General features: G+C 51.0%; 4 protein-coding genes across 8 annotated transcripts in view; all 4 read left to right on the top strand.

The window, feature by feature from the left end:
* The window catches only part of LOC142901628 (echinoderm microtubule-associated protein-like 6), a 19,344-nt gene extending 13,517 nt beyond the window's left edge, over window positions 1–5,827 (top strand). Inside the window, exons 28-44 of the mRNA XM_076046206.1 lie at window positions 72–333; window positions 435–561; window positions 646–724; window positions 833–962; window positions 1,211–1,309; window positions 1,674–1,694; window positions 1,890–2,063; window positions 2,132–2,340; window positions 2,723–2,880; window positions 2,951–3,065; window positions 3,415–3,603; window positions 3,758–3,930; window positions 4,089–4,251; window positions 4,406–4,509; window positions 4,665–4,818; window positions 4,922–5,022; window positions 5,208–5,827. Coding sequence (XP_075902321.1) covers window positions 72–333; window positions 435–561; window positions 646–724; window positions 833–962; window positions 1,211–1,309; window positions 1,674–1,694; window positions 1,890–2,063; window positions 2,132–2,340; window positions 2,723–2,880; window positions 2,951–3,065; window positions 3,415–3,603; window positions 3,758–3,930; window positions 4,089–4,251; window positions 4,406–4,509; window positions 4,665–4,818; window positions 4,922–5,022; window positions 5,208–5,232 — 2,283 coding nt within the window. The 3' untranslated portion in view covers window positions 5,233–5,827. The remainder of the gene's footprint in view (window positions 1–71; window positions 334–434; window positions 562–645; window positions 725–832; window positions 963–1,210; window positions 1,310–1,673; window positions 1,695–1,889; window positions 2,064–2,131; window positions 2,341–2,722; window positions 2,881–2,950; window positions 3,066–3,414; window positions 3,604–3,757; window positions 3,931–4,088; window positions 4,252–4,405; window positions 4,510–4,664; window positions 4,819–4,921; window positions 5,023–5,207) is intronic.
* A 2,087-nt stretch (window positions 5,828–7,914) lies between these two features.
* On the top strand, window positions 7,915–20,057 carry LOC142901657 (uncharacterized). Its single transcript, XM_076046269.1, has 11 exons — window positions 7,915–8,116; window positions 11,018–11,140; window positions 11,234–11,340; window positions 11,732–11,815; window positions 13,467–14,120; window positions 15,294–15,730; window positions 15,814–16,035; window positions 16,160–16,606; window positions 17,534–17,867; window positions 18,321–18,803; window positions 18,974–20,057. The coding sequence occupies exons 1-11, from the start codon at window positions 7,935–7,937 to the stop codon at window positions 19,357–19,359; spliced, it is 3,459 nt and encodes a 1,152-aa protein (XP_075902384.1). The 5' UTR covers window positions 7,915–7,934; the 3' UTR covers window positions 19,360–20,057.
* Window positions 20,058–20,375: 318 nt separating this feature from the next.
* Window positions 20,376–22,778, top strand: prorsd1 (prolyl-tRNA synthetase domain containing 1). The gene is made up of 4 exons (XM_076046279.1): window positions 20,376–20,546; window positions 21,393–21,518; window positions 21,609–21,698; window positions 22,214–22,778. The coding sequence occupies exons 1-4, from the start codon at window positions 20,466–20,468 to the stop codon at window positions 22,424–22,426; spliced, it is 510 nt and encodes a 169-aa protein (XP_075902394.1). The 5' UTR covers window positions 20,376–20,465; the 3' UTR covers window positions 22,427–22,778.
* Window positions 22,779–23,314: 536 nt separating this feature from the next.
* usp54a (ubiquitin specific peptidase 54a) overlaps window positions 23,315–27,500 on the top strand; it is a 20,681-nt gene continuing 16,495 nt past the window's right edge. For 2 of the 5 annotated variants that reach the window (XM_076046268.1, XM_076046267.1), the window contains exon 1: window positions 23,315–23,841. The gene's annotated coding sequence lies outside the window, so the exon portion shown is untranslated. Of the gene's footprint in view, window positions 23,842–24,672; window positions 24,797–26,496; window positions 26,659–27,500 lie in introns of those variants that run through there. The other 3 variants (XM_076046264.1, XM_076046266.1, XM_076046265.1) reach the window with 3 other exon arrangements.

Genomic DNA, 27,500 nt, shown 5'->3' with positions numbered 1-27,500 from the left:
TTTGTTTGTCTCCACCTCTACCCCTCTGACTCCACCCCCTCTCCTTCCTGGCTCCGCCCCCTCCTCTACAGGGTCAGTATGCCCGCTTCAAGCGCTACCTGGCTCACAGCGCCCAGGTGACCAACCTCCGCTGGGCCCACGACGACGCTGCCCTGCTGACGGTGGGCGGGGCCGACACGGCGCTCATGGTTTGGGCAAGGGAGCAGGAAGGGGGAGTGGGTGGGGCCAGCGGCGGGAAGACGGTGGAGGCGGGGCCTCCGGGCCGAGACAACCTGCCGCCGCCACTGGCGGTGGACAGTGAGGAGTCGGACGACGACACCGAGGAGGACGGAGGTGGGCGTTTGGTTCAGCGTTTTTCTATTGGACGGGGTCGTGGACCAATGACTGTGAAGCCCCGCCCCCACCCTAAACCCATCCCCTCCCCTTTCTTGCAGGCTATGACAGCGACGTGGCCAGGGAGAAGGTGGTGGACTACAGCAGCAGGATGTCAGTGGTCAGCCAGCGAGAATTGAGAGGAACCAGACCTCCCCTCCAGCAGAGGGAGCTGTCTGCCGATGAGAGGTCAGCTCACACACACACACACACGGGGACGTCACAGTGGAGCAGGTTGTGAACTGGCTGGTGATTGGCCGGCTGATCTCGCAGGCCTCCGGTGAGCCGAGCGGCGCCGCAGCCGGAGAAGCTGCAGAGGAACAACGTGAGCAAGAAGAAGAGGCTGTTGGAGGTGAAGCCGTCTGTCTGTCTGTCTGTCTGTCTGTGTGTCTGTCTGTCTGTGGTGGGGGCGTGTCCTCCTACTCACCTGTGACCCTCCCATCCCCCGCCCCCCCACCAGGACCTGGTGCTGGACCACGTCTTCGGCTTCCGTGGCTTCGACTGCCGCAACAACCTGCACTACCTCAACGACGGCGGCGACATTGTCTACCACACCGCCTCCACCGCCATTGTCCACAGCCTCAGCACTGGTAGGCCGCATGGCCGGGAAGCCCCGCCCACTTGTCTTTCATATCCTCCAATCATTAAGTCAGGCGTGATGAAAAAGGATGAAAGGATCACAGGGGAGAGAAAGAAAAAGAAAAAACTGTTGATTTGACGTGAACCTTTAAATAACTGCAGTTTGCTCAAAGGCAGAGGAGCGCAAGAGCAATACCGCAACCAGTCACCAGGAGGCATACTTTCATACCCCTCCCCGTGTGTCTCCTGCCCCCTGCAGGAACTCAGAGCTTCTACGTGGAGCACAGCGACGACATCCTGTGTCTGACCGTCAACCAGCACCCCAAGTACAAGAACGTCATCGCCACTGGACAGATTGGTACACCGTGTGTGTGTGTGTGTGTGTGTGTGTGTGTGTGTGTGTGTGTGTGTGTGTGTGTGTGTGTATGTGTGTATGTGTGTGTGTGTGTGTGTATCAATCAAACAACCTTAAAACTTAAAACACCGTGAGCCAGCTTTGTTCCAGTATTTGGCAGTGATGAGAGAGGCTTCGCTAACCATGCTAAGCTAAACATGCTAAGCTAACCACATCTTCACTTTGCTTCTTTTGAAGACTCAATTCATTTTTTTTATCTGTTTTGTTGTTGTTGTCGTCGTCGTCGTCATCATGTGTGTGTGTGCTTGTGTGTTGTTTTTTGGGCTGCCTTCATTTGGCCAACGTGGTTCTCACACCTCCTCCTCAGGTGACCTCAGTGACCTTCCAGGTAAATAGCACACTAGCCCCGCCCCCTGGCCCATCCTGAGACCCAGACACACACTCACCCTGCAGTGAGAGCAGCACTGTTACTACTACTGCCCCCTGCTGGTGCTGGTGGTTCTCAGCATCCTCCTCCCTGTGCAGGGCCCCCAGGTCTGATCTCCTACCCCCCCTCTCATCTCCCTCTGTGACCTCACCGCAGGCTCCACACCGTCCATCCATGTCTGGGACGCCATGAGCAAGCAGACGCTGTCGGTGCTGCGCTGTCCGCACGCCCGAGCCGTGGGCTACCTCAGCTTCAGCGCCACCGGGAAGCTGCTGCTGTCGGTGGGGGTGGAGCCTGAACACACCATCACCGTGTGGCGTTGGCAGGAAGGTAGGAAGACACGCTACGTTCATTGATGTCAAACTCTGACAAACTGGGCTGTTACTCTCCTCTGGTAGGGTCAAGGGTGTGCAGCCGGGGCGGACACCCGGACCGGATCTTTGCCGTGGAGTTCCGGCCGGACTCGGACTCGCAGCTGGTGTCGGTGGGAATCAAACACATCAAGTTCTGGACGCTGGCGGGCGGCGCCCTGATGTCCAGGAAGGGCGTGGTCAGGACAATCCAGGGCGGCCGCATGCAGACCATGCTGTCGGTGGCCTTCGGCACGGTGAGTCCACTGGCCCCGCCCACTTCTGGCTCACAGACACGAGTGACTGAAGAACGTGGAGAAAGTTTGAGGTGGTCCTCAGCTGAACTTCTGCTGATCCTCGACTAATCGTTTCCTGATCTTCAGCTCATCCTCTGCTCATCTCCATCTGGTCATTAGCTGATCTCAAGCTGATCTCAAGCTGATCTCAATCTGATCTGCTGTTGATCTTTAGCTCATCCTCTGTTGATCTTCAGCTGATCCTCGGCTGCTTCCTCAGCTGATCTTCAGCCCCAGGGGATGCCTTCCTTCTGTTCCACACCCACCTTGTTGTTTTTTTAACAGTGTCACCCAGTCTCAAGTCATACTCTGATCTCTGATTCTCCCTGAACCTCCTCTGAAGACCAACCTGACCTTCACGGGTGCCATCAACGGCGACGTGTACGTGTGGCGGGACCACTTCCTGCTGCGGGTGGTTGCCAGGGCCCACACGGGGCCCGTCTTCACCATGTACACCACGCTGAGGGACGGCCTCATTGTCACTGGCGGCAAGGAGAGACCGTGAGTAGCTCCACCTACTGCGGCGCCCCCTAGGGACCACTTCCTCCGACTCTCTGCCGCTGTGTTGCAGGAGCAAAGAGGGCGGCGCCGTCAAGCTGTGGGACCAGGAGATGAAGCGCTGCCGAGCCTTCCAGCTGGAGACTGGCCAGCAGGGCGAGTGTGTGCGCTCAGTCTGCAGGGGCAGGGTGAGCCAGGCCCCTGATCCTCCACACGCTGTCCTCCTTTTACTCCACCTCCTCCTCTGCCATCTCCTCATCACCTCCTCCTCCTTTTCGTTATCCTTCTCCTCTTCCTCATTTGCCACCTCCTCATCCCTCTCTTCCTCTTCACCTCCTGATCCTCACCTCCTCATCCTCCTTCTCCTCCTCTTCACGTCCTGCTCCTCATCTCCTCACCACCTCCTCCTCACCTCTTCCTCCACATCCACCTCCTCCTCATTCACCTCCTCCTTCTCCTTCTCCTCCTACTCCTCTTCACCTCCTCATCACCTCCCCCTCTTCACCTTCTGCTCCTCAACTCCTCCTCCCTCCACAGGGGAAGATCCTGGTGGGGACGAGGGACGGTGAGATCATTGAGGTGGGTGAGAAGAACGCAGCGTCCAACCTGCTGCTGGACGGCCACTCAGGGGGCGGAGTCTGGGGCGTGGCCACGCACCCCAACAAGGAGCTGTGCGTGACGGCGGGAGACGACGCCACCATCAGGCTGTGGGAGCTCAGTGACAAGGTCTGACAAGACCTCCTGGAGAACATCTCTCCTGGCTCCTCCCCTTCCTCATCCTCCTCCTTCTCCTCTCCTCCCACTACCCCATCTATCTCTCCCCCTCCTGCCCCTCCCCCTTCAACCCCTCACCTTCACCCTCTTTGCTCCCGCCCTGCAGAAGCTGCTCAACAAGGTGTGTGTGGGCCACGCCGCCCGCTGCCTGAGCTTCAGCAGTGACGGCGAGATGCTGGCGGTGGGGCTGAAGAACGGCGAGTTCCTGGTCCTGCTCACCAACTCACTGAAGGTCTGGACCAAGAGGAGGGACCGCAATGCCGCCATCCAGGACCTCCGGTAGGACCCCGGGCCGCCAGGAGGTCCAGCACCACCAGGAGGTGGAGGCATGGTGGTGGATGCCTCTGTTTTCCAGCATTATAGACGTGTGTGTGTGTGTGTGTGTGTGTGTGTGTGTGTGTGTGGGTGTGTGGGTGGGTGTGTGTGTGTGTGCGTAGGTTTAGTCCCGACCGGCGGCTGCTGGCGGTGGGCTCACTGGAGAAGACGGTGGACGTGTATGACGTGAGCGCAGGAACCGGTCTGAACCGGCTGGTGTACTGCAGCTACGCCCCCTCCTTCATCCTGCAGTTGGACTTCTCAGCAGACAGCCGACACATACAGGTATGTGCACGCGCACACACACACACACACACGCGTTACAACATCACAATCACAAGCACATATCACAACATCATTAGGCACACACACACACACAAGCACACACACACACACACACACACACATCACAACAACATGTGTGTCTGTGTGCGCCAAGGTGTCCACAGGTGCCTACAAGCGGCTGGTGTTCGAGGTCCCTTCAGGGAAGCAGGTGAGCGAGCAGAGCGCCATCGATAGGATCACCTGGGCCACGTGGACCAGGTAACACACACACACACACACACACACACACACACACACACACACATTGGGTCATAACTCCCTGATGAGTGTGTTAGTTGTTGGTCTGTGCCAGCCTGATGTGGCTCCTGTGTGTGAGGAGGAAGTGGAAACACGTGCAGTCTTGTGCCCCGCAGCATCCTGGGAGATGAAGTCCTGGGGGTGTGGCCTCGGAACTCGGAGCGGGCCGAGGTCAGCTGTGCGTGTGTGTCGCACGCCGGCCTCAACGTGGTGACGGGCGACGACTTCGGCTTTGTCAAGCTCTTTGACTTCCCCTGCACTGAGAAGTTTGTGAGTTTCTTCTTCTCCTGCTCCTCCTGCTGGTCAGTCCAGGTCACAGCACCCCCTCCAGGCCAGGCCAGGCCAGGCACTCACTGTCTCCCTCTGACTGCAGGCCAAACACAAGCGCTACCTCGGCCACTCGGCCCACATCACCAACATCCGCTTCTCGCATGACGACAAACACGTGATCAGCACAGGAGGCGACGACTGCAGGTGAGCCAATCAGGAACCAGCACGAGAGTCAGGTGACCACAGTCTGTGGGGAGGAGCCTCACTGGTGAGAGGGGGAGAAACTGTCTCTGCTGCTGTGAACCTGGTTCCAACAAACGGTGTGTGTGTGTGTGTGTGTGTGTGTGTGTGTGTATTTGTGTGTGTGTGTGTGTCTCCTCCTGCTGCAGTGTGTTTGTGTGGAGATGTGTGTAGACGCCTTACAAAAAACCACAAGTGGATCCAACGGGAGTCGAACCGACGACCCTGACCGCCGCCGGCTTCAGGCAATCGTGTGAGGGGGGCGTTGACCACGGGGGTCATGTGACACCCTGGACAGGAAGCAGAACTGACCGATTGGGAGGAGTTCTGCTGCTCGGGTGTCACCGAGAGTCACATGACCACAGCCAGCGAATGGAATTCATCAAGTTATCAATGGTGTCGTCTGTCACGTGACCACTGACGTAACCAATCAGCTGTGAGTGTCGGTCCAGCTGCTCATCGATCTTATTAAATTAGAAATATCATTAACATGTTATTTTTTATATCAGAAGATGATTTATTGAAGCTGGAATCAGCTGATCAAGTCGTGGTTGCCGCGATAACCAGTGTTTGAGTCGTCGCTGAAGCCACGCCCCCTCCCTCCACGTCAGCCAATGGGATGTTAGACTGACTGAACACATAAAAATGAGAGTTTGACCGAGAGGATTACGGTGGGCGGAGCTACGTGTCAGTACGAAGCACTGAACTGAACTTTATTGACAATTACTGTCGCACACAGACGTCATAACTTGATCACACTCACATACGCACAAATAAGTCATCACGTACGCACACACATTTTCACACAGTCTCTCTCACAAACACACACACCTCAAAAATCACACACACACATATCAAAACGTCATCACACACTCACTCACACACACATCACAATATTAGACACACACACCATAACATCACACACGCACAATTCACAAAATCATCATACACACAAATTACACACGCACACACATACACACACATCACAACATCACACACATCATTAAGTACTGACGTGTGTGTGTGTGTGTGTGTGTGTGTGTGTGTGTGTGTGTGTGTGTGTTGTTGTGATGACATGACATTTATTGTTAAAACACAAACTGGATGGATGTTGTGAACCTGTGGAAACCTCTGTCTCCGTCTCACTTATGTGCCTTCCAGGACCTTCTGCTCAGTTTCCTCTTTGATGTTTTTCCCCTTTGATTTCACTTCTGACAAGGTTTTTTGTATATTCTGTCTGGTGGTGCTACACTCAGAATGTCCAAACCATCTGAATGGAGGAGGAGATGCAGGAACTTTTGTTTCTCTTTATTACTGCTGCTGCTTTTGGTTGTCGACGCATCAAAACCAAGAAAAAGAAAAAAACACGACTGGTAGATTTAATATCTAAGTGTTATTTTTTTCTTCTGTGGCTGCTAGTTTATCACTGTTAACTTCTGGATGTGTGCTGTTGTGACAGGTGTCAAAAAAAGTTGTTTTTTTTGTTTGTTTTTTTAAAAAGGTAGTGTGGAGAGTTCTGTGATTCTGTGCTCTGATGTGTCCCGAGGTCCCTGAAGGAAACGCTGAGTTCTATTTTTGTGTCTGAAAAGGGAACAACGTTCAGTTTACAGCCTGAAAAAGACAAAATAAATCAAGTTTTCTACTGGCTGCTGTGAGTTTTCTCTTCTGTCTTTTTTTTTGTTTGTTTTTTTTGTGCCGGTTACAAGTTTAGATTTTGGCCAGAAGATGGCAGTGTTTCCCATTCAGACCTCCCCTGACCACAGCTTTGTGTTAGCGCAGATCACTGTGCTGCCCTCCTTTGTCCACTGGATGGTGCTGCTCTTCTTCTTCCTCTTCTTCTTCTTCTTCTTCTTCTTCTTCTTCTTCTTCACTCTCAAACATTTTTGTTATTTAGAGAGCATTAGAATGCAGTATTTCCTTTTTTATTATACAGTCAATTTTTTGCCACTCACAATAGTTTTTTATTTCAACAAAACTGAACAAAATCCAAAAAAGCAGGTATGTTATTTTCGAAAGCTTGTAACACACTGGAGAGGACACACACACACACACACACACACACACACACACACACACACACACACATAGAGATATAAAATCTCTGGGGTTGGTCAAACTGTCCCTTTCATCTGTGAGGTCAGACCCATGTGACCCCTCCCACTCCATCACGTCTTCCACCTCCTTACAGCTCTGAACAATCCTCGGAAATCCCCCCCCACACACACACACACACACACACTCCTCCTGCCCCTCCGCCACTGAAAAAGTCCCTTCTCACCCCCATCCCCCGCCCACTCCCCTGGCTGAGTGGAACCGGAAGTGCAGCCCACTCCCACTTCACCTCACAGGAGAAGACGTCACAGCACGGCGTCCTGTCCTGACCTCTGACCTCTGGCCCTCCGGAGCCAGTAACTATAACGAAGTATATGATAAATATTAACATTCCTCAACTGATCGAGGCCTTAAAGCTCATTTTATGTTCTTTGTCTGGTGGAAATTCACTGGAGATTCATCATCTCATCCTGGTTGTGTTGTGAAGTGAAGCCAGCCACTTCCTGCGTCCTCAGCTCTTTCACAGGAAGTGGAGGGTCGGGTGACCATTACGCCAGAACGGAAACCCTCATCAGCGCGGGAACCAATGCCCCCCAGTGGTGTTTTCTTGAACTGACTGATTAAAACAAACATTCTGATGGAAAGTTGCGATCAGGTGACCTGTTTCGTCCCGTCATGGTCTTTATTTTGAAAAGACTTCCTGTGTGGGGTCGGCATGGTGAGGTGGGAGGAACTGGAGGCGTGGCCTCCTCTCTCTCTCGCCCCCCCGACTCTCTTTCTCTCTTAAAGGCTTTGGGCAGCGAGGCAGCGGCTCATTGGCAGACATGAGGCCAGTGGGAGGAGTGTCGCTGCTGCTGCTGCTGCTGCTGGGCCTCCTGGTGGAGGGCGTTGGCTCCGAGCTGAGGCCACGGGACCCCGAGCTGGAGGAGCATCTGGGGGAGCGGCTTGGGGCAGTCGCAGACACCCCCCTAGTGGAGGAGAAGGGGAACTACCCTGCCCGGAGCGGGTGAGTCAGCTGGGATTTACCTGAAAGTGACTTGTTCATTTCAAACTAGACTTTTTTTGATTGCTATGAGTTCATTTAAGCTTCAAACTCAGTCACGTTTTGATTGGTCAAGCAGCCGGTGATGTCATCACTACCTTCAGGGTAGCTAGTGGTTGTTAGCCGGCGGTGTTACAAATGCAGGAGTTCATTGTTCAACTTTAACCTGACACTTTTTTTTTATATAAATCTGGAATATTGAATAAAATCTATTAATATTAAACTGAAAACGGTTTTATATTCTAAACTTGGTCAGATTATTAAAAAACAAAAAACAAAAAAGAAATTTCCATCAGTTTGGTGGCGATTCTGTTTGAGCCGTGACAACGACAGAGCACAAAGGGAGCAAATGTTTTGACGGCCAGCATGATTTCAACAGTCACACACACACACACACACACACAGGTCTAGTCTTGGTTAGCATGCTGGCTCAGCAGCAGTCTACACATTCATCAGAGGTGATGTGTTTAACAACCAAATGAAACTTCCAGGAGTTGCAGCTGTTTAACTGTTTTATTATTGGACTATTTTATGACTTTCTTTTCTTCTTCTTCCTCTGATTGGAATTTGATTGTTTGGTTTCTGTGAAGCCTCCCGTTCCGGCTCCCGGCCACTCACCGCTGTAAAAAAGGAACTTCCTGTTACTCCTGCGGGGCTAACAACACGGCTGAGTACACAGAGATAAACACAGTCGGCGCTGTTATTTCCATCAGTGGCTCGTTAAACCTCCCGATTGTGTGTTATGCTCTGTGTTCTGAAGGGGGCGCTGTGAGCTGTGGGAGACTTACTAGAACCAAACTGAAGTGTCTTGCGCTGCATACTAATGCAGCCGCCTGTCATTATCCAAAACCCCACAACTTTTCCAGGCATTAGATGGATCCCCATGCCTGATAAACGTCCCTGAGGGGCCTCGGAGCTCCACCTCCCCACCCCCACCCAGACTGGGCCCTTTGTGCAGCTTCACTCTTATCTTCATCTGATTGGTTGAGAGCATGGGGGAGAAGGGAACGGCACACATGGCTCAGAGGTCGGAGGTCAACAGGCAGTTAAGCGGTGATGAAGTGGAGGTGGAGAAAAGTTTGTTGTTGTTGTGCTCAGACGGAGGAAAGTTCCGGTGTTTTCACAGCTTCTCCGCGCTGAAAACCTTCTACTGCAGTCGGTGGGAGGTTTGGAGGAGACCACCAACCTTCTAGCACCACAGACCTTCTACCTCCACCAAACCTTTTAGCAGCACCAACCTTCTACCACCACTGACCCTCTACCAGCACCAACCTTTTAGCACCATCAATCTTCTAGCACCACCAACCTTCTACCACCACCAACCTTCTACCACCACTGACCCTCTACCAGCACCAACCTTCTACCACCACCAAACCTTTTAGCACCACCAATCTTCTACCACCACTGACTTTCTACCTCTACCAACCTTTAACCCCCACCAGCTTTCTAGCACCACCAACCTTCTAGCACCACCAACCTTCTACCACCACTGACCCTCTACCAGCACCAACCTTTTAGCACCATCAATCTTCTAGCACCACCAACATTTTTACCACCATCAACCTTCTACCACAGTCAACCTTCTAGCACCACCAACCTTCTACCACCACTGACTTTCTACCTCTACCAACCTTTAACCTCCACCAGCCTTCTACCACCACCAACCTTCTAGCATCACCAATCTTCTACCACCTTCAACAAGTCCTAGTGCCGCTGAACTAAAGCCTGACTAGAGAACCCGCAGCTTCAAATGGTTCCGACTGAGAGTGGATCAACCAGAGCATGAAGGCATCACGTAGTGGTTGAGGGGAGAGAGGGAGAGGAGGGCAAGAAAGGAGCTTGAGGGGGAGGAGAAAAGAGGAAAGAGAAGGACATGACGGAAGGAGGAGGAGGGTCAGAGTCTTCCTGTCCAGTTATACTGTAGGAAGAGGAGCAGAAGGAGGAGATGAGGTAGAGAGGAGCAAGGGAGGGAGGAAAGGCAAACGGGAGGGGGTTTGTGTATCCTTCCGCATGAAGGATAGTAGTCCCTCCACTAACCTGCTAACCTAACCAGGTGTGTGTGTCAGCCATGACGTGCTGTTTTTTGTATCTTTCTAATGATGAAAACACAAGGTGAAGACAGCTTTTATTTTGAGGGTGGATGACGTGGGTTTAACTGATCACGAGGTGATCAGTTAAACCCTTGGTGATGATGTCACCAAGGGTCAGCGTCTTCTGTCCAGTTATAGGAAGAAGAGCAGGAGGAGGAGAGAAGGAAAAACAGGGGGAGGAGGGAAGGAGAAATGGGGGGAGGAGATAAGATGTCATGGGAGAAAAGAGAATCTCTGCTGGTGAATTGTGGGTAGCGTAGTCCTTCACTGACCCGTCATAAGAACCCAAACTGTCAGCTGGTTAGTGGTGGGTGATGACATTAGAAAGGGGAGCAGTCTCCTTCAGGAGGAGGACGTGTTGGTGCTGACGAGCTGCAGGAAGATCTCAGGTTCTAATCTCCTTCTCGTGAAGAGCCAGAGTTCAGCCTGACAGGAGAGATTAATCTGTAGATTAATCCGCAGATTAATCCTCAAATCTCTCTCTGATGTCCCTCCAAAGACTTCAAACGGGAAAAAACAGGTTTCCACCCGCATGAACGTCCTCAGAGCCCGGAGCGTCTTCCTTCTAGATAACATGACAGGCGGCTGTTACACACAGGAAGTCCCGCCCCCAAACTCCGGGTGGCGCCAGTCCATCAAGGTTTTCAACCAATACAAGTGAGGATGTCTTTGTTTTCCAAGATTATAAACCACTAAAACAACTCTCTCTTCGTCTGGGTGTGCATGTCTGTGTGTCCGTGTGTGTGTGTGTGCGTGCGTGTGTGCGCCCATGCAGGAACTGGTGTGCGTTTGTGCAGCGGCGTGTAGCGAGCATGGCGGTGGTGTGCGGGACAGAGCAGTTCACCATCAGGTCTCAGAGCCGCTGCCCCAGAGGAGCCCCCGACTGCCAGCTGGTCATGTAAGAGCGCCACCTGCAGGCCGTCACCCAGGGTGCACCAGCTGCAGTCAACTCTAAAGCGCGCGCGTGTGTGTGTGTGTGTACGTTGCACAGGTACAAGCTGTCCACCCGGCCAACCTACCGACAGCATCAGCAGGTGGTCACCGCCCTGCTGTGGCGCTGCTGTCCGGGTCATGGCGGACCCAACTGTGACCACGCAGGTGAGTCTCGGTTGTGTTGCCATTGTTTTACCGTGGCAAAGTGCCAAATCTCTACACAAAACCACACAAATGAGCCAAACAGTGAAAAGTGTCTCACTGCTTAGTTTAGTTTCCCACCAGCAGCTCAGTTTCTGTATCCTTCCACATGAGAAAGTAGTCCCTTCTCTAGCCTGCTAAAAACCAGGTGTGTGTGTGTGTGTGTGTGTGTGTGTGTGTGTGTGCGCGGGAAGCTGTGGTGTTTACCAGAGGACATCCTCTGGTCTATTCTCAGAGCAGAACGTTTACGGGAGAAAGTCACATACATCCAATCAGAGTTCAGACACACACACACACACACACACACACACACACACACTCACACTACTGTGCTGACACTTTCTGCCTGTCTCAGTGTCTGATGCCCAGATGGATTCTGGGAGTTCTGCCCTGACTGGAGGATCTGAAGCAGCAACGATGACGGAGCGCCGCCCTGCAGGTGATACTTATAACAGCAGCTCGGTTCCTTGACTTCTAGTTCTTCCAATGGTCCCATTGATAACAAGTGGGCTCACATATTGTTGAATGTTATTTGCGCTCTAGCTAACAGCACAGGGGTTAGTTAGCCTCATAGAGCTGTTAGCATGTCATCTCAGATCAAGTTTAGAGACTTTCAGTGTTTTCCTGGTACACCAGTTAAGCGTCTCGGCTGGCCTCTCAGTGGGTGTGTTTGCATTACCCCTAGAATTTCGCAAAAACTGAATTTTTGCAATAAGAAACCGTTAATGGAAACGGCTAAACTTGGAAAAACCTCTCATATATCACTAAAAGGTTTTGACGTTCTCATGAGGGTTTTTTTCAGACGTATAGAAATAGAGGTATATCACAAAGTGTCATGGAAACACTTCAAACAAATCTCACAGGACGAGATTTCACGAGAATTCCGACTTCAAACCATTCAATGGAAACCCATGCAAATCGCAAATGTACTTTGTCGAAATTTTACAAATATCGCTTTAATTTTGCAAAAAACTGCAATGGAAACACAGCTACTGGCTAGCCCAGCTACCCACTGTGTGGAAAAAGGTATTTTTACCTCTGACAACATTATCGGTGAGAACATTGAGAACAACAACAGGCCGTGTTTTCGGAACCAACTGGGACTGAAATAAACCTTTTGGCCTTTAGAGGCTCCATTGAATAAAGAAACACTCCCACACACACCCACACACACACATACATACACACACACGTACAGCAAACTTCCTCTAACTTCCTCTGGCAGAACTCTGGGGGATGACATCATCAGCAGTGTCGAGACAATGACAGGAACACGTTACAAAGCAAACGTTTTCACCGGTGACGACACAAGTGACGGATCGACCAATCAGGTTTCAGGAAACCTTTCAGAGTCATGTGGCACAAGTCACATGTTAGCTCGTCTGGTCAGCATCCGCTGGATTTATTCCATACAACCATCAGATGAGGAACCCTTTGGAATTGGGAGCGGTCACCGTCAGTCATCAGCTCCTGGCTTCCTATTGGTAGGAGTGGAGATGGTGGGCGGGGTCTACACACCCTGGCCTTAGCTAAAGATTGGCTGGTTAGCCAAACCTTCTTTATTCAATATTGAAATACGTCACTGAAAAAATTGATGAAATACAGCTATTTTATTACATACTTACAATTAATATAATTTCTTCAAGTTCAGCAGGCCAAATTAAAAAGCTTAACAGGCTGCATATGGCCCCCGGGCCGTAGTTTGCACATGCCTGGTCTAGACGCAGCTGAAAACTCTGGCAGATAAACTGACTATGCTGATGTTATCTGATTACTGAGGCGCTGGAGATGAACTTTGACCTCAGGAACGTCCATCAGAAACACCAGCAGAGGGAGATGCAGGAAGCGGGTTTCTGTGCCCTCGGTGCCCCCTGCAGGTCACAGCTGACACTCAGCTTCCTGCTGCTGCTGCTGATGCTTCAACAATGAGTTCAGAGCTGAGAAAAATCCCCCACAATCCATCAGACCCCTACCCCCGCCACTGTGTGTGTGTCTGTCTGTCTGACTTCCTCTTGAGCGCCGCCGCCGCCACTATTGAGAACGACATCATCAAAGCAAGATGGCGTCTCCTGTTTCCTGCTTCTCGTCAGGTGTGTGGGACCGCCTTCTGCTGGCGCAGCAGCAGCAGCAGCAGCAGCAGCAGCAGCAGCAGCAGCAGCAGCAACAGCAGCAGCAGCAACAGCAACAGCAGCGCGTCGACCCCGACAGAGAGCAGAGCGACCACCAGGGCAGCGATGGCCACGGTCACCAACAACAGCACGACACCGCAGGCCACGCCCACAACCTGCATCAGCAGCACCCTAACCCCACAGGCCACGCCCACAACTTGCAACAGCAGCACCCTAACCCCACAGGCCACGCCCACAAGCTGCAACAGCAACACCCTAACACCTCAGGCCACGCCCACAATCTCCATCAGCACCACTCTAACACATCAGGCCACGCCCACAATCTCCATCACCACCACTCCAAGACCCCAGACCACGCCCACAACCTCCAGCAGCAGCACCCTCACACTTCAGGCCACGCCCACAACCTCCAGCAGCAGCACAATGACACTTCAGGCCACGCCCACAACCTCCAGCAGCAGCACAATGACACTTCAGGCCACACCCACAACCTCCATCCTGGTGACCACCAGCTCCATCAGCAGCAGCAGCCACAACAAAGGCCCCTCCCCCAACCTTTGGAGCCACACCTCCAGTCGCCGGAGCCCCGCCTGTACCAGCACGGAATGCCCGCAGGTGAGCCGCACACACACACACACACACACACACACAAACACACACACACACACACACACACACACACACACACGCACACATGCAAAGTTGCCCCTCCGTCAGGCTCCTACCAACACAATAATTGGTGACCAATTGGTGCTTCTTTGAGGATTTTTATTCACTCCTCTCACACTTTTCTGAGTTGCCTGGAGTGAGTCCCCCCGCCCCTCCAGAGTGTCTGAGTGTGGAACCTGAGCTGCACTCTGGTTCCCTCAGGACTCAACACACCGACACCCTGAAATCACACAGAACACACGCTGATCCGCAGGAAGTGACTCGTCCCATCTGGCCCACTTCCTGTACCGTGACCTCTAACCTGCAGTCTACTGCAACCTCTGACCCCTCTGGGTCTTCAGTGTTCTCCAAGTGTGTGTGTGTGTGTGTGTGTGTGTGTGTCCTGTGACGCTGTATAAATCTCTGCGAACACTACACCCTGACCCTGACACTCTGGTGTGAACCAGAGCTCCCCCTTCAGGTCTGATCCCGACATGTGGCCTGTTTTTGGTTCCTTCTGCTGCTGCTGCTGCTGTTTTTCCAGACTGGTAATGTGCCAGTTTGGCAGGAGAACTAGTTCCAGTTTAGGTCCCACTGGGCCCCTGCGGACTCGCAACCACAGGAAGTGTTTGTGTTTGATAAAGTTAGCCTCTTGTTTGAGCAGTCGGCACCACTTCCTGTTTTTGCTTTCCATAAAAGTCATGTGGTTCTTTTCTGGAACGTTAGAACTTGAAGTTTGGATTTAAAAAAGCAATAGTTCTTCTTGAGTTCAAAAGAACAGAGTCTACAGGCTGTAGGGCACCTCCTACTGGATCTGGCTGTATGACAGGACTGTTAGTTTGAGGTCAGTGTGCACACTATCGATCCATCGATCATACACATTTCATGCAAGACAGCTCGGCTAGGCTAGGCTAGCATCGCACACACATAAACACTACTACTTTCTGTTTCTGCTCCATAGCTGCCCTGATTGGCGGCAGCAGTTATGTGGCAAAACATGTGATGTAACCACCTAGTTACACCCCCCCACACACACACACACACACCCACCCACCCCCCAATCACACTCAGCCCCACAATAAGAGAATTATATCAACAAGAGGAAATGTAAATAACAGAAACTGTGACTCTGTCTTGCAGGATCCGCCCCCCAGTACGCGGACGCCACTGCACCGCTCCCCGTCCCCCACATGATGGCGCTGGTCATGTCCCAGCTGCAGCCCATCCTGCAGTCCTTCAACTACTCCCTGGAGCACCTGAGCCAGCAGGTGGGCACCCTGGTCCAAGACGTGGCGGAGCTGAAGAGCAGGGCAGAGCTGGGGGCGGAGCAGGTGGGCAGAGCCGAGTTCCTGGAGGCCTGGGACAGGAGAGAGGAGGAGGAAAAGGAGCAGGGGGTCCTGGGCGACAGGCTGGAGGAGGTGCTGGCCCAGGTGAAGGACGTGCGGCTGCAGGTGGAGGAGCAGAGGTCACAGCTGGAGGAGCGGCTGCACTTCCAGCATGCAATGCTGCACTACAACCTGACCGCTTTCAAGATGGACGTGGACGTGAAGCTGAAACGGAACCAGAAGATGCTGCAGGTAAGAGAGAGAAAAAGAGGGGGGTGGGGGGGCTTCAGCATAACAAGCTGGATCTCCACAGATCTTCTGACCTCTTATCCCAGACCAGCCTGCAGGCCATCAACACCACCCTGGAAGAACTGAAGCAGGACCGAGACCAGGTCCAGGATCACGATCAGGACCAGGATAAGGACCGGGTCCAGGACCACGTCCAGGTTCTTAAGGAGCCCCTCCCTCCATCAGAAGCCCCCCAATCTGTCGACACCTTGGCGCTGTGGGAGGCTATCGCACGTCTGGACGTCATGGTGGTCAACCACACGGTGAAGGTCAGTCCGACTCTCTTTCTCTCTCTCTCTCTCTCTCTCTCTCTCTCTCTCTCTCTCTCTCTCTCCCTACTTCCTGTTGTTTGATTGGCTTGACCTCCACTGACCTCCTCTGATTGGCCGACAGCTTAACGGCCTGCAGGAGGACCTGGAGGTCTTCTCCGGGGACGTCCAGCAGCTCCAGCAGCAGACCCGACACCTGGAGAAGAGTATCAACCAGACGGCCCGGACCAGCCAGGTCCAGTTCATGGAGACGGGCCTGGAGGTGGAGGCGGCGAGGGAGGTGGTGATCCAGCGGGTGGACAAGCTCATGTCCAACGTGAGCCGCTTTGAGCAGTGGCTGCGGAAGAACGACAACGACGTGGACTACCTGTACAACCGATTGTACGGGCTCAACTGCGGCTGCGCTGAGCTGACAGCCACGGTGGTCCGGCTGGAGGCGGGCGTGGCCAATGTCACAGCACTGGCCAATGAGAACAGGCTGGCCCTGGACAGCGACGCCGGCGTGGAGGAGTGGGACAGAACCGACGACTGGGAGCCGCTTGTAAGGACGCTGCAAAAGGAAGTCCAGCAGGTGAATTAACACACACACACACAGACACACACACGCATACACCGGGGGGCGCTATCAGAAGCCTTTATTATCATTGTAAGAGAGATTACAAATGAAATTCGAGGTGTTAATCCAACTTGGTGTTTTAAGAATGTTAAAATATAACAATGAGATTTAATATATATATATATATATATATATATATATATATATATATATATATATATATATATATATACATATATAAATATATATATATATATATATATACATATATATATTTGAAATAGATATAATAAAATAATGCAAAAACAAAGTAAAATAAATAAGACAAGTAAAGTAAGAATAGTGCTGTGTCCCCTAGTGCGGTGTACACATAAATAGCAGGAGAGGATTCGCACAGTCAGAGTCACTGGACGCATGAAGTAAGCCATTGGTTATTGAACAAACAAGCACATACATCATCAGGAAAGCTAAATTACCGCCAACAACCGTTACCATTTTGGTCCCTGCTCCCTTCAGGCTCGAAGCAGGCTGAGCGGGGACCAAAGTGGTGATGGAAGCGCAGAGCAAGCCACTGATTGGGTGAAGAGTTTTGATGAAAGACGAGTGCAAGTCCTTCACAAGAAACAAAACCGCCATTTTTAAAACCCCACATGTAGATTTTTACTTTTTCACGTATTGAAAAAGAATTGAAAGCCTTATGAAACTGTGCCATTGGCGAGCTGAGCTGGTACCAAGTCGCAGTGGAAACGCTACCATGTCGAGTCTTACCGTGCCGAGCCTTACCGTGCCAAACCGAGGTGGCCCAAGCCATACCATGCCGAGCCTTAACTTGCCGAGGCCTTACCATGCCGAGCCATACCGTGCTGAGCCTTACCGTGCCAAGCCGAGCTGAGCGGCGCTGGTGGAATTGCGCCCTCAGTGAAAACCTCACCTGTCCAACAGGTGGCAGCGTCCCTGAGCTCAGTGTCAACCCGGACCGAGGTTCTGGAGAGCGGCCTGGACCAGCTGAACGTCTCGCTGCAGCTGGGCCTGGCTGAGGTCACCGTCCTGAAGGGGGCGGAGCCGCAGATCAAGCGCCTCTCGGCATTGTTCAACGTGCTGCTGAAGGACGCCAGCCGCCACAGCCAGGTGCTGGAGCTGGTGCTGGGCGAGGACGTGCTGGACTTCCTGGACTTGCCGGTGGAGGAGCAGGAGGAGCACTCTGTCCCCGCCCTGCTGGAGCAGCTAAGGAGGCACAGCCTAAGCATCGAGGCCCTGCAGGGGGGGCGGCAGCCAGGTGAGTTCCCTCCACCTGTACACCATCCAGGTTAAATTAAGTGCAATAAGACAATACAGTAACATTAGCAGACATTCACAGAATGGTTAAAAATGGTAGTGTGTGCATGTGTGTGTGTGTCAATTATAAATACAGCAGTCGGAAAATTTTAGTATTAATATATAATAATAAACACTATAATTATCAGACAGAAAATGTGGTAAAGAGAAATAAGGGGGGGTTAATCACAGAAGCGGGGGAAAAGAATGAAATATATATATACATATATAAATACATACACACACACACAAACATGCATATATATATATATATATATATATATATATGTATATACATATATATATATATATATATATAGACATATATATAGACATTTACTATTTAATATAGATGCGTACATATATCTGTTATGTTATGAAATATATATGTATTTGTTTCCTCTCTGACTCTCAGAGGGACGGGAGGAGGTCCCAGCCGCTGACCAGCCCGACTCCTCCCACCTCCTCCACGACCACTGGAGCCCTGACATCACGCAGATCAGAGGCGGAGCGTCTGCCAGGGAACGGCAGCTCCGCCACCATCCTGCACGGGGCCCCCTGGAGCATGGGGTGGACGGCAGCGACCTGTGGAAGCTGGAGAAGCGAGTGGAGGAGCTGCAGCTGAAGTTCCTCCGGCTGGAGGAGAAACAGGCCAACGCCTCGGCAGGTGGAGGAGAGGCCACACTTGCTGCGCTCCAGGCTGAGGTTATGTGGCTCAAGAAGGGGCTGGAGGACCACCTGAGGGTCTTCAAGAATGTGTTCAGGAACGCCGACGTCCTGGTCGGGTCGGAGGCCACGCTGGAGCTGGACAAGCTGTGGCAGCTGGTGAAGAGGAAGGAGAAGAAGAAGCAAGGAGAAGGAGGCGGAGCTAAACATCGCAGCAAGAGGGACTCATCAGGTGAGTGCAGAGCCAGAGCACATGGTGATGGGTGGGAGTATTACATCCAACCATTAAAAGTTTGACAACGTTCTCAGTCTCACGTTGAAGGTGTTACTGACTCTTCTCTCTCTCTCTTTCTCTCTCACTCTCTCTCTCTCGTTCTGATCTCAACCTGTCCAACCAATCAGATGACTCCGTGTTGCTCCTGGCCACACCCCCTCAGAAGGCCGTGAGCGGCGTCTTCGCTCTAAAAGCTTCTGCAGACCAAGATCAACATGGCAGCACCTTCACGGCTCCAGTGGGCGGGACCTACCTGTTTGCTCTGTCCTTGGATCTGAGGCCCGGCCCCGCCCACCTGGTGGTCCTGAGGAAGAGGGAAGGGTCAGGGTCGGGGTCGGGTCAGATTGTGTCACACCTGCACCGACAGGTGGTGACAGAGGCTGGGCCGGTCACCAAAACAGCTCTTGTGCGGTTGAAGGAGGGGGAGGAGCTGAGGGTGGAGCTGAATGGCGGAGCATGGGTGGAGTCTGAAGACAACTTGCTGGCAGTGCTGCTTCTCCAGCGGGCCACCTGAGGGCGCCGTCGACAGAGACTGTAGGGTTCAATCTCCAGGGTTCATTCCACCTGGACTCATCTGGATCAGCTGGGTTTCTCTCTGACTGTGTAAAACGCTTCCAGACACCGTTGGGCTGCAGCTTCAGAAAAAGTTGATTGATTGATTGATTGATTGATTGATTGATTGATTGATATTTTTATCTGTGAGCTGTCAAAAAGGAAGAAAAAAAACAAAAACAGCCTATCCACATATTAGCATCAAGACTGACCACACTGGTAAATACACGACAAGACAATAACAATGATTACAGTTCAGTGACAGGTGATCTCACACAGACAGGTGAACAACTTTTACTTTGGCTTGTTTTTTCTCTCTTTTCTTTCTTTGTTGACATATTGGGAGGATCAACATCTGGCTGTAGACAAATACGTGTCAATCGGGGGGGAGCTAGCTAAATGCTACGATTATTTATTATGAAATGGTTATTGTGTGCTCTCTGTGTGTTTATAATAAAATTCTATTTTGTCAGATTTTTAGGGACAAAAAGCAACATCAATCTGATGTCAAACGGGAATATTGCTGTGCTCATTATTTTTTTTAATCATGTATGCTATGCTAGTCACATTCTGGCTCTTGCTAAAAACATGAAAAAACTATTTCAGCATACAGTATATTAAAATAAGTCACTACTTCTAATAATAAAATTATTTTAAAAATGTTTGTGTATATCTGCTTAATTTGTGTTAGGTAGGTAGGTAGGTAGGTAGGTAGGTAGTGGTATGAGAATGACTTATTGGTCTTTTGAGGTTGCCGTAGTGCATGTTTGATGGTGTCACAACAAGGCGTCAAGGTGTGTGTGTGTGTGTGTGTGTGTGTGTGTGTGTGTGTGTGTGTGTGTGTGTGTGGTCAGTTAGTTAGTTAGTTAGAAGAAGGCAGACGTCTGGAGCAGGTTTGCCGAATGACCGGCGTCCACTAGATGTCAGCATTGCAGCATCTCTGCACGTAGACCAAGGGCAACGAGGAAGAGGCGGCTCGTCACCGTGACGTCACCACGCCGGAGCGCTTCGTGTCGTGGCCGGTCGTGGTGCCCGCGCGTGTGTGTGTGTGTGTGTGTGTGTGTGAAGATGTCGGAGCCTCTGCGCTCCGAGCTGGAGAACTTTCTCGACTCGATGAACATCCGTACGAGCTGCGTGGAGCACCCACCGGTAGGAGACTCTCACGCCCCGGCCGGAAACAGCTTCACACTCCACTTCCGGTGTGGAAAGAACGAGCTTCTTCTTTTTTTTACCCAGATTTTTATTTTCCACGGATCCCTGTTTGAAAAAAATAATAACAATAGAAATAAAAATGTTGAACATCTTTAATTTTCCGAGCCGTAGTAAAACAATTTCCAAACATATCCAAAGTTCACCCTTTCGGTTCAGGAACTAGTAACATAACAATTGAGATGTGATTGAAGTGTGTTGTGTGGTGACGTGTTGTGTTGTGTTGTCATATTCTATTCCGTCCGTGTCTGTGGAGCCTCGTCACGTCCCCGAAATAGTCCCATTGAAAAACAAAAAAACATGTCTTGAGCCAGAGAACAAGCAGTGGATTCATTTATTTAAAGCGTTTCACGTGTCGTTACCTTGCTTGCATTAACCAGCTGCAGCCAATGGGGGGCGTCCATGTCTGTAGAACAGACCTAAAATCGCAAACATCCTACAGCAGGCATGTGAAAACTATGGCCTGGGGGCCATATGTGGCCCGTTAAGCTTTTTAATCAAGCAACATGTTTTCTACATATCCCATGATATATATTTTTTCCTCCAATGAGATGGGTCAACAAAACACTCCATCTATCTGCTGCTGACACCCTCTGTCAAATTCTAAACCCACCGTGGCCCCACTAGTCAGAAGGTTTGCCCACCCCTGCTCTTCAGTTACTGGTGAAGTTGGTTTTATTTTGGTCAGAGGTGGAGGGGCAGCTGCTCCTCTGACCGGTGACCTCTGCAGCACCTGTTGATGATGTTATAAAAAAAGAACGTCAGTAGCTCGTCCCCCTCCTGCAGGTGTTCACGGTGGAGGAGATGATGCCCCACCTGCAGGACGTGAGCGGCGTTGTGGCCAAGAACCTCTTTCTGAAGGACAAGAAGAAGAAGGGTCTGTGGCTGGTGTCGGCTCGCCACGATCGCCAGGTGAGCACATGTCTCCTACCCGCCCCCCGCTGCATGTTACAGGCTCCTCCCATTACAATTTTCTGCCCCCCCTCTCCCACCCTCCGCCAGGTGAACCTGAATGAGCTCGCCAAGAAGCTGGGTCTCGGCAGTGGCAACCTGCGCTTCGCCGACGAGGCTATCATGTTGGAGAAACTCAAGGTGAGAACCTGCCACTAGAGGGCATTGTGTGTATTAGGGTTCCAGCCACTGAAGGGAATGAATGAAGAGTGTGGAGTGTGAATGTTTCAAATACTAGTGAAGTGTTCTTGGACAAGACACTGAACAATAATTTGCTTCCAATGGGGCTGGCAGTGCCTTGCAGGCAGCAGCCACCCATTGGTGTATGAGTGCGTAAGTGAAGGAGAGGCGCTTTGGGGGACCGTGAAGGTGTAGGAAAGCACCGCTGAGGTGGCTCGCCAAAACGCTCCGTCCATCTGCTCCAGTTTCACCTCCCCCTCTATCAAATTTTAGAATTCATTGTGGCCCCACCAGTCAAAAAGTTTGCACACCCCTGTTCCAGCCACTAGAGGGCACTGTGTGAAGGTTCCAGCCACGAGAGACCAGTGTGTGGGTTTCAGCCACTAGAGGGCAGTGTGTGGGTTTCAGCCACTACAGGGCAGTATGCGTGTGTCACCTGCAGCAGTCTAACAGTTGCACTTCCTCCTCCCGGCCAGGTGGGGCAGGGCTGTGCCACGGCGCTCTCGGTGCTCTTCGACAAGGACCAGAGTGTGAAACTGGTCCTGGACCAGGGCCTCCTGGAAGGGGGCCACACCATGGTCTTCTTCCACCCCATGACCAACAGCGCCTCCATGGGGCTGACGCCCGACGACCTGCTGCGCTTCCTACGGGAGACAGGACACGAGCCAATCCTGCAGAGCTTTGAGTAGAGAGGGGGCGGGGCTTAACGGGGCAGACTCACTGACTGGTTCCTGTGTTGCTGCACAACTCTTCTCATTCTCAGGTGTCACGTTCTTCTCCTTTTTGTTCTAATCTTCGGGTGCGTCGACTGAAATTGTGACGAATCCATACAAAAAAAACGAACACTTCTCCAGCTGCCAGTTTACATTCAGCTGCCACCACCAGGGGGCACCAGTGCCACTGTTTATAATAGAAATCCTTTAAAACTGTAAACACATGTCCAATGTGATGCTCTCCCTGGTGGCTGGTTGTAGCATAGGTCACAAGCTTTTCTTCTTAGCAGGAGGATCTGTGTGTCCAATAAAAGTTTCCTGATCATGATTTGTGTTGTCACAGGTGAAATTGTGTCATATCTGGTTGTTGTGAACTCACTGATGCTTGTGCATCCGTCTTTATTTTATAATTATCTGGTTCCAACTTCCATCTTCCATGAAGTGAGGATGAGGAGGTGTGGCCTTGTCATCTTTGTTTATGGCAGAACTTTAGGCTCCGACCACGCTGCCCCTTCCCCTCCTCTCTCCCTCTTCCCCCCTGTGCCCCACCCCCACCCCACCCCACCCCTCCCCCCTGCATCCGTAATGAGACTGCATCTTTTGTTGTATTGTTGTATGAAATTAGCAAATGAATGCGTGTCACATGCTGATGGTCAGTTCCCAGGCATTCTTTCACACGCTTGTGTGTGTGCGTGTGTGTGTTTGCATGGTGTGTGAAATTTCAGAGCGAGCTGAAGGTTGAAGGTCCCATTTTCCGCTCTTTATTCTCCATCCTGGACTCAAGTGGAGCAGCTTTACACCGTCAACGATCTGAAAAAAAAGTCCAATATGCAGCGCTGTCCTTTTTTGTATTATTTATTTCCTACATGATTTCTGGTCTGCAAGCTCGGTCATAACGCACAAACCCCTAAACATCACAACTGTGTGATGCTGCAAGGAAATAAAGCACTCACTTGTTACCGTTCGCTTCTCTCCAGCGTCGCTGTCTCTTTAAGAGATCCAGGAAGTGCTCCTATGAGCCAGAAGAGGATGGGGGCGGGGAGGGGGCGGGGCTTCCTGCTCCGGGGGAGGTCCTTGCCGAGGTAACAGGTGTGTGTGCCGACAGGGATGATGTCATTCTCTGGCAGAGTCACCTGGGAGACGGCTGCAGAGCCTGGACGCAGGACGAGAGCGACTGTCTTCTTCATCTCCTGCTGTTCTGCACCGTGAGCCAGGAGGAGCAGAAAGAGGAGGTGGGGGTGCAGGTCCAGGAAGAGGAGGAGGAGGAGGAGGAGAGCGGCTGTCTTCTTCATCTCCTGCTGCTCTGCACTGTGAGCCAGGTGGAGGAGGAGGAGGAGGAGGAAGAGGAGGAGGAGGAGGAGAAGGATGAGGTCTTCACCCAGTCAGTAAAGGTGAGAGATGAACTCCAGAGAAGCAGCAGCTTCTTTCTCCTCTGCTGGAGAATCAAACTCCATGTTCAATATTGAGCTGATGTGATGCAGGTGCAGGATTGCGTCTCGGCATGTGTATGTGTGTGTGTGTGTGTGTGTGTGTGTGTTGTTTGGGCCTCTGAGCTGTAATGTTGTTGTGTTTTGTGGTGTGTCACTACTGACTGTAACACATGGGATTGACAGCAGATTGACGTACAAAAGTTACTCGGTTCCCGCTCTTTTGGCACCATGTTGCCCCCCCCCCGCCCCTTCCTGAAGATCCACAAATGGCTGTTCAGACCACCTGCTAAATGCTAGATGCGTATGAAGATTGCTTTTATCACTCTGTTTTATCACTTATTTTTAGTGTCTGAATAGTTCTACTGCACCGATGGTTGGCTCTTAATCTGTTGTCAACCTTGACAATGACAACAAAGATTCTATTTTACTCTAAATGCTTCTTCTAACTATTAGCTTTTGACCTGCTTCCTGTCAACTAGTGAGAAAAAAAAAACAGAGCATGTTTGACTGAGCCACACACACACACACACACACACACGCGGCGTCAGACAGTGTGTGTGTGTGTGTGTGTGTGTGTGCGTGTATGTGTGTCACCATCATATGACCAAGAGAGTAAACATTACATACTGTAGGTAGCAGGTAGCAGAGGGGAGGGGTGAGGATGATGTCATCGAGGAAGTAGACACAGTGCACGGGCACACACTCGCACACACTCACACACACACACAGGACTGGTTTGTGTAATGTCACGTCACCTGACAGGCAAGTGACAAGAGTCCTAATAAACCATTTCGAATGACAACTATAAAGAACTCGGTCTCAGTTTGAGTGTGCAATTCATGCGGCAGATCACATGACCATCAGACCTCATCCATCGTTGTGACGAACACCTCACACCTGCACACGCTGTTGTTAGGTAAGCTGACTTTTGTAGTTCTGTTGACACATTAGAGCTGAATGTCAGTGTTGCTACGACATCTTGTTCCCCTACATCTTCTCTTTATCTCACACCTGGTTGTCGTTTCCTGCTGCCGGTGGGAGACTTTGGCAACATTTATGAACACACACACACACACTAGCACTAGCCCTTTGAGATTTCTTAATGTAAAGTGCAATATAAATAGAATTCATTATTATTATTATTATTATTAGACACACACACACACACACACACACACTGGTCTGAGCAGCAGGGCTTGGAGTGAGCAGGGAGCTATGTGCTAAGCTGCAGCAGTGTCTTCTAGGCTGCACATTGCTGGTTTGTGTTGTGCAACAGCTGTGACACTGTGTGTGTGTGTGTGTGTGTGTGTGTGTGTGTGTGTGTGTGTGTGTGTGTGTGTGTGTGTGTGCGCGTGCGAGATACTTTTCATTACGAATTATCCTCATCATTAGTTTTTTTTTGTTGTTTCAAAAAGCTGCAGGAGTGAACTGTTTCTTAGAAACACACACACACACACACACACACACGTTCACACAGGCTGCAGGCTTCACACTCTTTTGTATGTAGATGGAGGCTGAATGAGACACTTGACTGAACTCTTTGTCTATCGTAGCCTCATGAACATCATTCTGAGACTTCACTGAATTTCCAACATGTTGAATGCAACATGAGACCAATGAAATATTTAACATAGAAGTACATTTGTGTGTCTATTTTTTTTTAATGTGCACAGTGTGAAATCAAATTCTTCTTATAGTTTACATCACAACAGCATCTTAATATAGTTTACACCAAGTCAAAAGCATGAATTAAAAATATTTATCTGAACAATGAAAGGCCCCTCGATCACTTGTATCACATTAAGAGTCATTCTGCGGCGTGTTGTGTTGTGCTGAGCTGAGCTGCACATATTGATTGTGACATGTGCTTCTGTGTTTCTAATGTGATCAATATTGCAATCGATGGCCACGCTGCAGCAGCGCAGCCTCACTCTGCACAGTCGGCACGCACGTCTCACTCCCAACAGCTGTTCACTGGCTTCAATTGTGAAATCACACATCTTTTTTCTGTGCTTCTGAGATGTAAATAAATTGCAAATATCTTGTTTTTTTCCTTTCTTACCCAACAAACATTTTTCTTTTATTTTTCGTTTCCTTAGTTCCTTTTAATTAATATAATTTCCCGTCTTTTTGCACAATACTGTTGCTGTAATTATGCAAATTTGCCCAATGTGGGATTGATTGAGGTGTTCTATTCTATTCTGTTTTATTTTGATTATCCTGTCATGCAACCTGACCCCGTGACTCCAAAAAATTACTAATTTACCGTAATCATTAAAACAGACCAGTATACACCTTCTCTAAAATGTTTTTTTTTTTTTTTTCGTATTCAAGGAAATTTAAATGGCTAAACCGTAGACTGTGACTTTTATTTTGGTGACGTATTTCCGCTGTGTTGTTACTTTATCCGCGTCAAATGTCTAGTTTCCCCCCCCAAAAAAAATACCTTTCTTTAAAAACCACACAGCAACAACAACATTACAAAGATAGACACATTTCTCACTATTTTATATTCTTTTATTTATTTATTTATTTATTTGCTATGTACGCACTCGGCCACACGTGGCTACATGGGGGCGCGCCGCCGATGGTTGCGCGTACTCTACACTCCACTCCTGCTGCTGGTTGCCTGCAGGTGGTAGCTCCGCCCCCCCCTACTCTTCAAACACACAATAACCCCGCCGCCTCGGAGCCACTCTGCCCGGCCTGCAGCAGCTCAGTCTCGGCCGCCGTTCCTCCCGACGCCCCGGTGCCGCCGCTCTGGTGCTCCATTCAGAGGTGAGCCCGCTAGTAGCAGCAGCAGCAGCAGCAGGAGCAGCAGCAGTAGTGTGTGTGTGTGTGTGTGTGTGTGTGTGTGTGTGTGTGTGTGTGTGTGTGTGTGTGTGTGTGTGTGTGTGTGTGTGTGTGTGTGTGATTTAAACGGAGCAGCCGTTACTCACTCATTCTAGCTAGAGCCGCTGTCGGGGCTACCAAGCCGGCTAACCCGCCGTGACGTCGCTCCAGGGACGGTCCCCCGGTGCGGGTCTCCAGGCCGCTCAGAGTGGCGGTGTGACGGTGTAATCGGCTGCCGTTCGGTCATTGTTTGACCGGGGAAGTTTTCGTCGGTCGGGGAATGACGTCACGGAGCTCCTGTGGCGACGTGAACGCGGTCTTTATCGAGCCTCCAGCCAGCCGGGTTTGAAGAAGCAGCAGCTCCCGGCCGGGAGTAAACCCTGCCAAAAACCGGCCCCTTGTGATGCAACACTCGGCTAGAACCGGCCCCAACCGATGCCGAAGTCACGGAGTGGGTCGTGCGCAGTACGAGAGGTTCTGCGCCGTTTCCCCTGTTTGCTCCAACAGGCGGAGCAGGCGGAGAAGGTTCAAATGTGGTGGTTTCACAGTGGAGTCTGGTGACGAGGTTTAGAAGGTTTTTAAAAGGTGATCTCCAGTGATGGGAGCAGACTTTTAAGAAACACTCCCTGCTGCCGGTGTCCAACTTGTTGAGTCAGATGCTGGCTGGAGGAGTGACGTCACACACACACACACACACACACACACACACACACACACACACACACACACACTGTTGTGTTGAGGGTCCAACTGGAGGTGTTATTCAGCTGGTACTCATGGGAAAGAGG

The sequence above is a fragment of the Nelusetta ayraudi genome, unplaced genomic scaffold (genome assembly GCF_046127955.1).
Source record: "Nelusetta ayraudi isolate G7.1 ecotype Tasmania unplaced genomic scaffold, CSIRO-AGI_Nayr_v1 ptg000089l, whole genome shotgun sequence".
Taxonomy (NCBI): Eukaryota; Metazoa; Chordata; class Actinopteri; order Tetraodontiformes; family Monacanthidae; genus Nelusetta; species Nelusetta ayraudi.
This window is presented reverse-complemented; position numbering and strand designations above follow the sequence as displayed.

What these genes read in the sequence shown, in the direction of transcription:
- LOC142901657 (XM_076046269.1), top strand. Translation starts at nt 7,935, where the DNA reads ATGAGGCCAGTGGGAGGAGTGTCGCTGCTGCTGCTGCTGCTGCTGGGC. An exon ending in CCCGACTGCCAGCTGGTCAT is followed by an intron (nt 11,141 to 11,233) that starts GTAAGAGCGCCA and finishes TACGTTGCACAG; the next exon opens with GTACAAGCTGTCCACCCGGC. An exon ending in TGCAAAAGGAAGTCCAGCAG is followed by an intron (nt 16,607 to 17,533) that starts GTGAATTAACAC and finishes CCTGTCCAACAG; the next exon opens with GTGGCAGCGTCCCTGAGCTC.
- prorsd1 (XM_076046279.1), top strand. Translation starts at nt 20,466, where the DNA reads ATGTCGGAGCCTCTGCGCTCCGAGCTGGAGAACTTTCTCGACTCGATG. An exon ending in GCTGCGTGGAGCACCCACCG is followed by an intron (nt 20,547 to 21,392) that starts GTAGGAGACTCT and finishes CCCCTCCTGCAG; the next exon opens with GTGTTCACGGTGGAGGAGAT. An exon ending in TCATGTTGGAGAAACTCAAG is followed by an intron (nt 21,699 to 22,213) that starts GTGAGAACCTGC and finishes CCTCCCGGCCAG; the next exon opens with GTGGGGCAGGGCTGTGCCAC.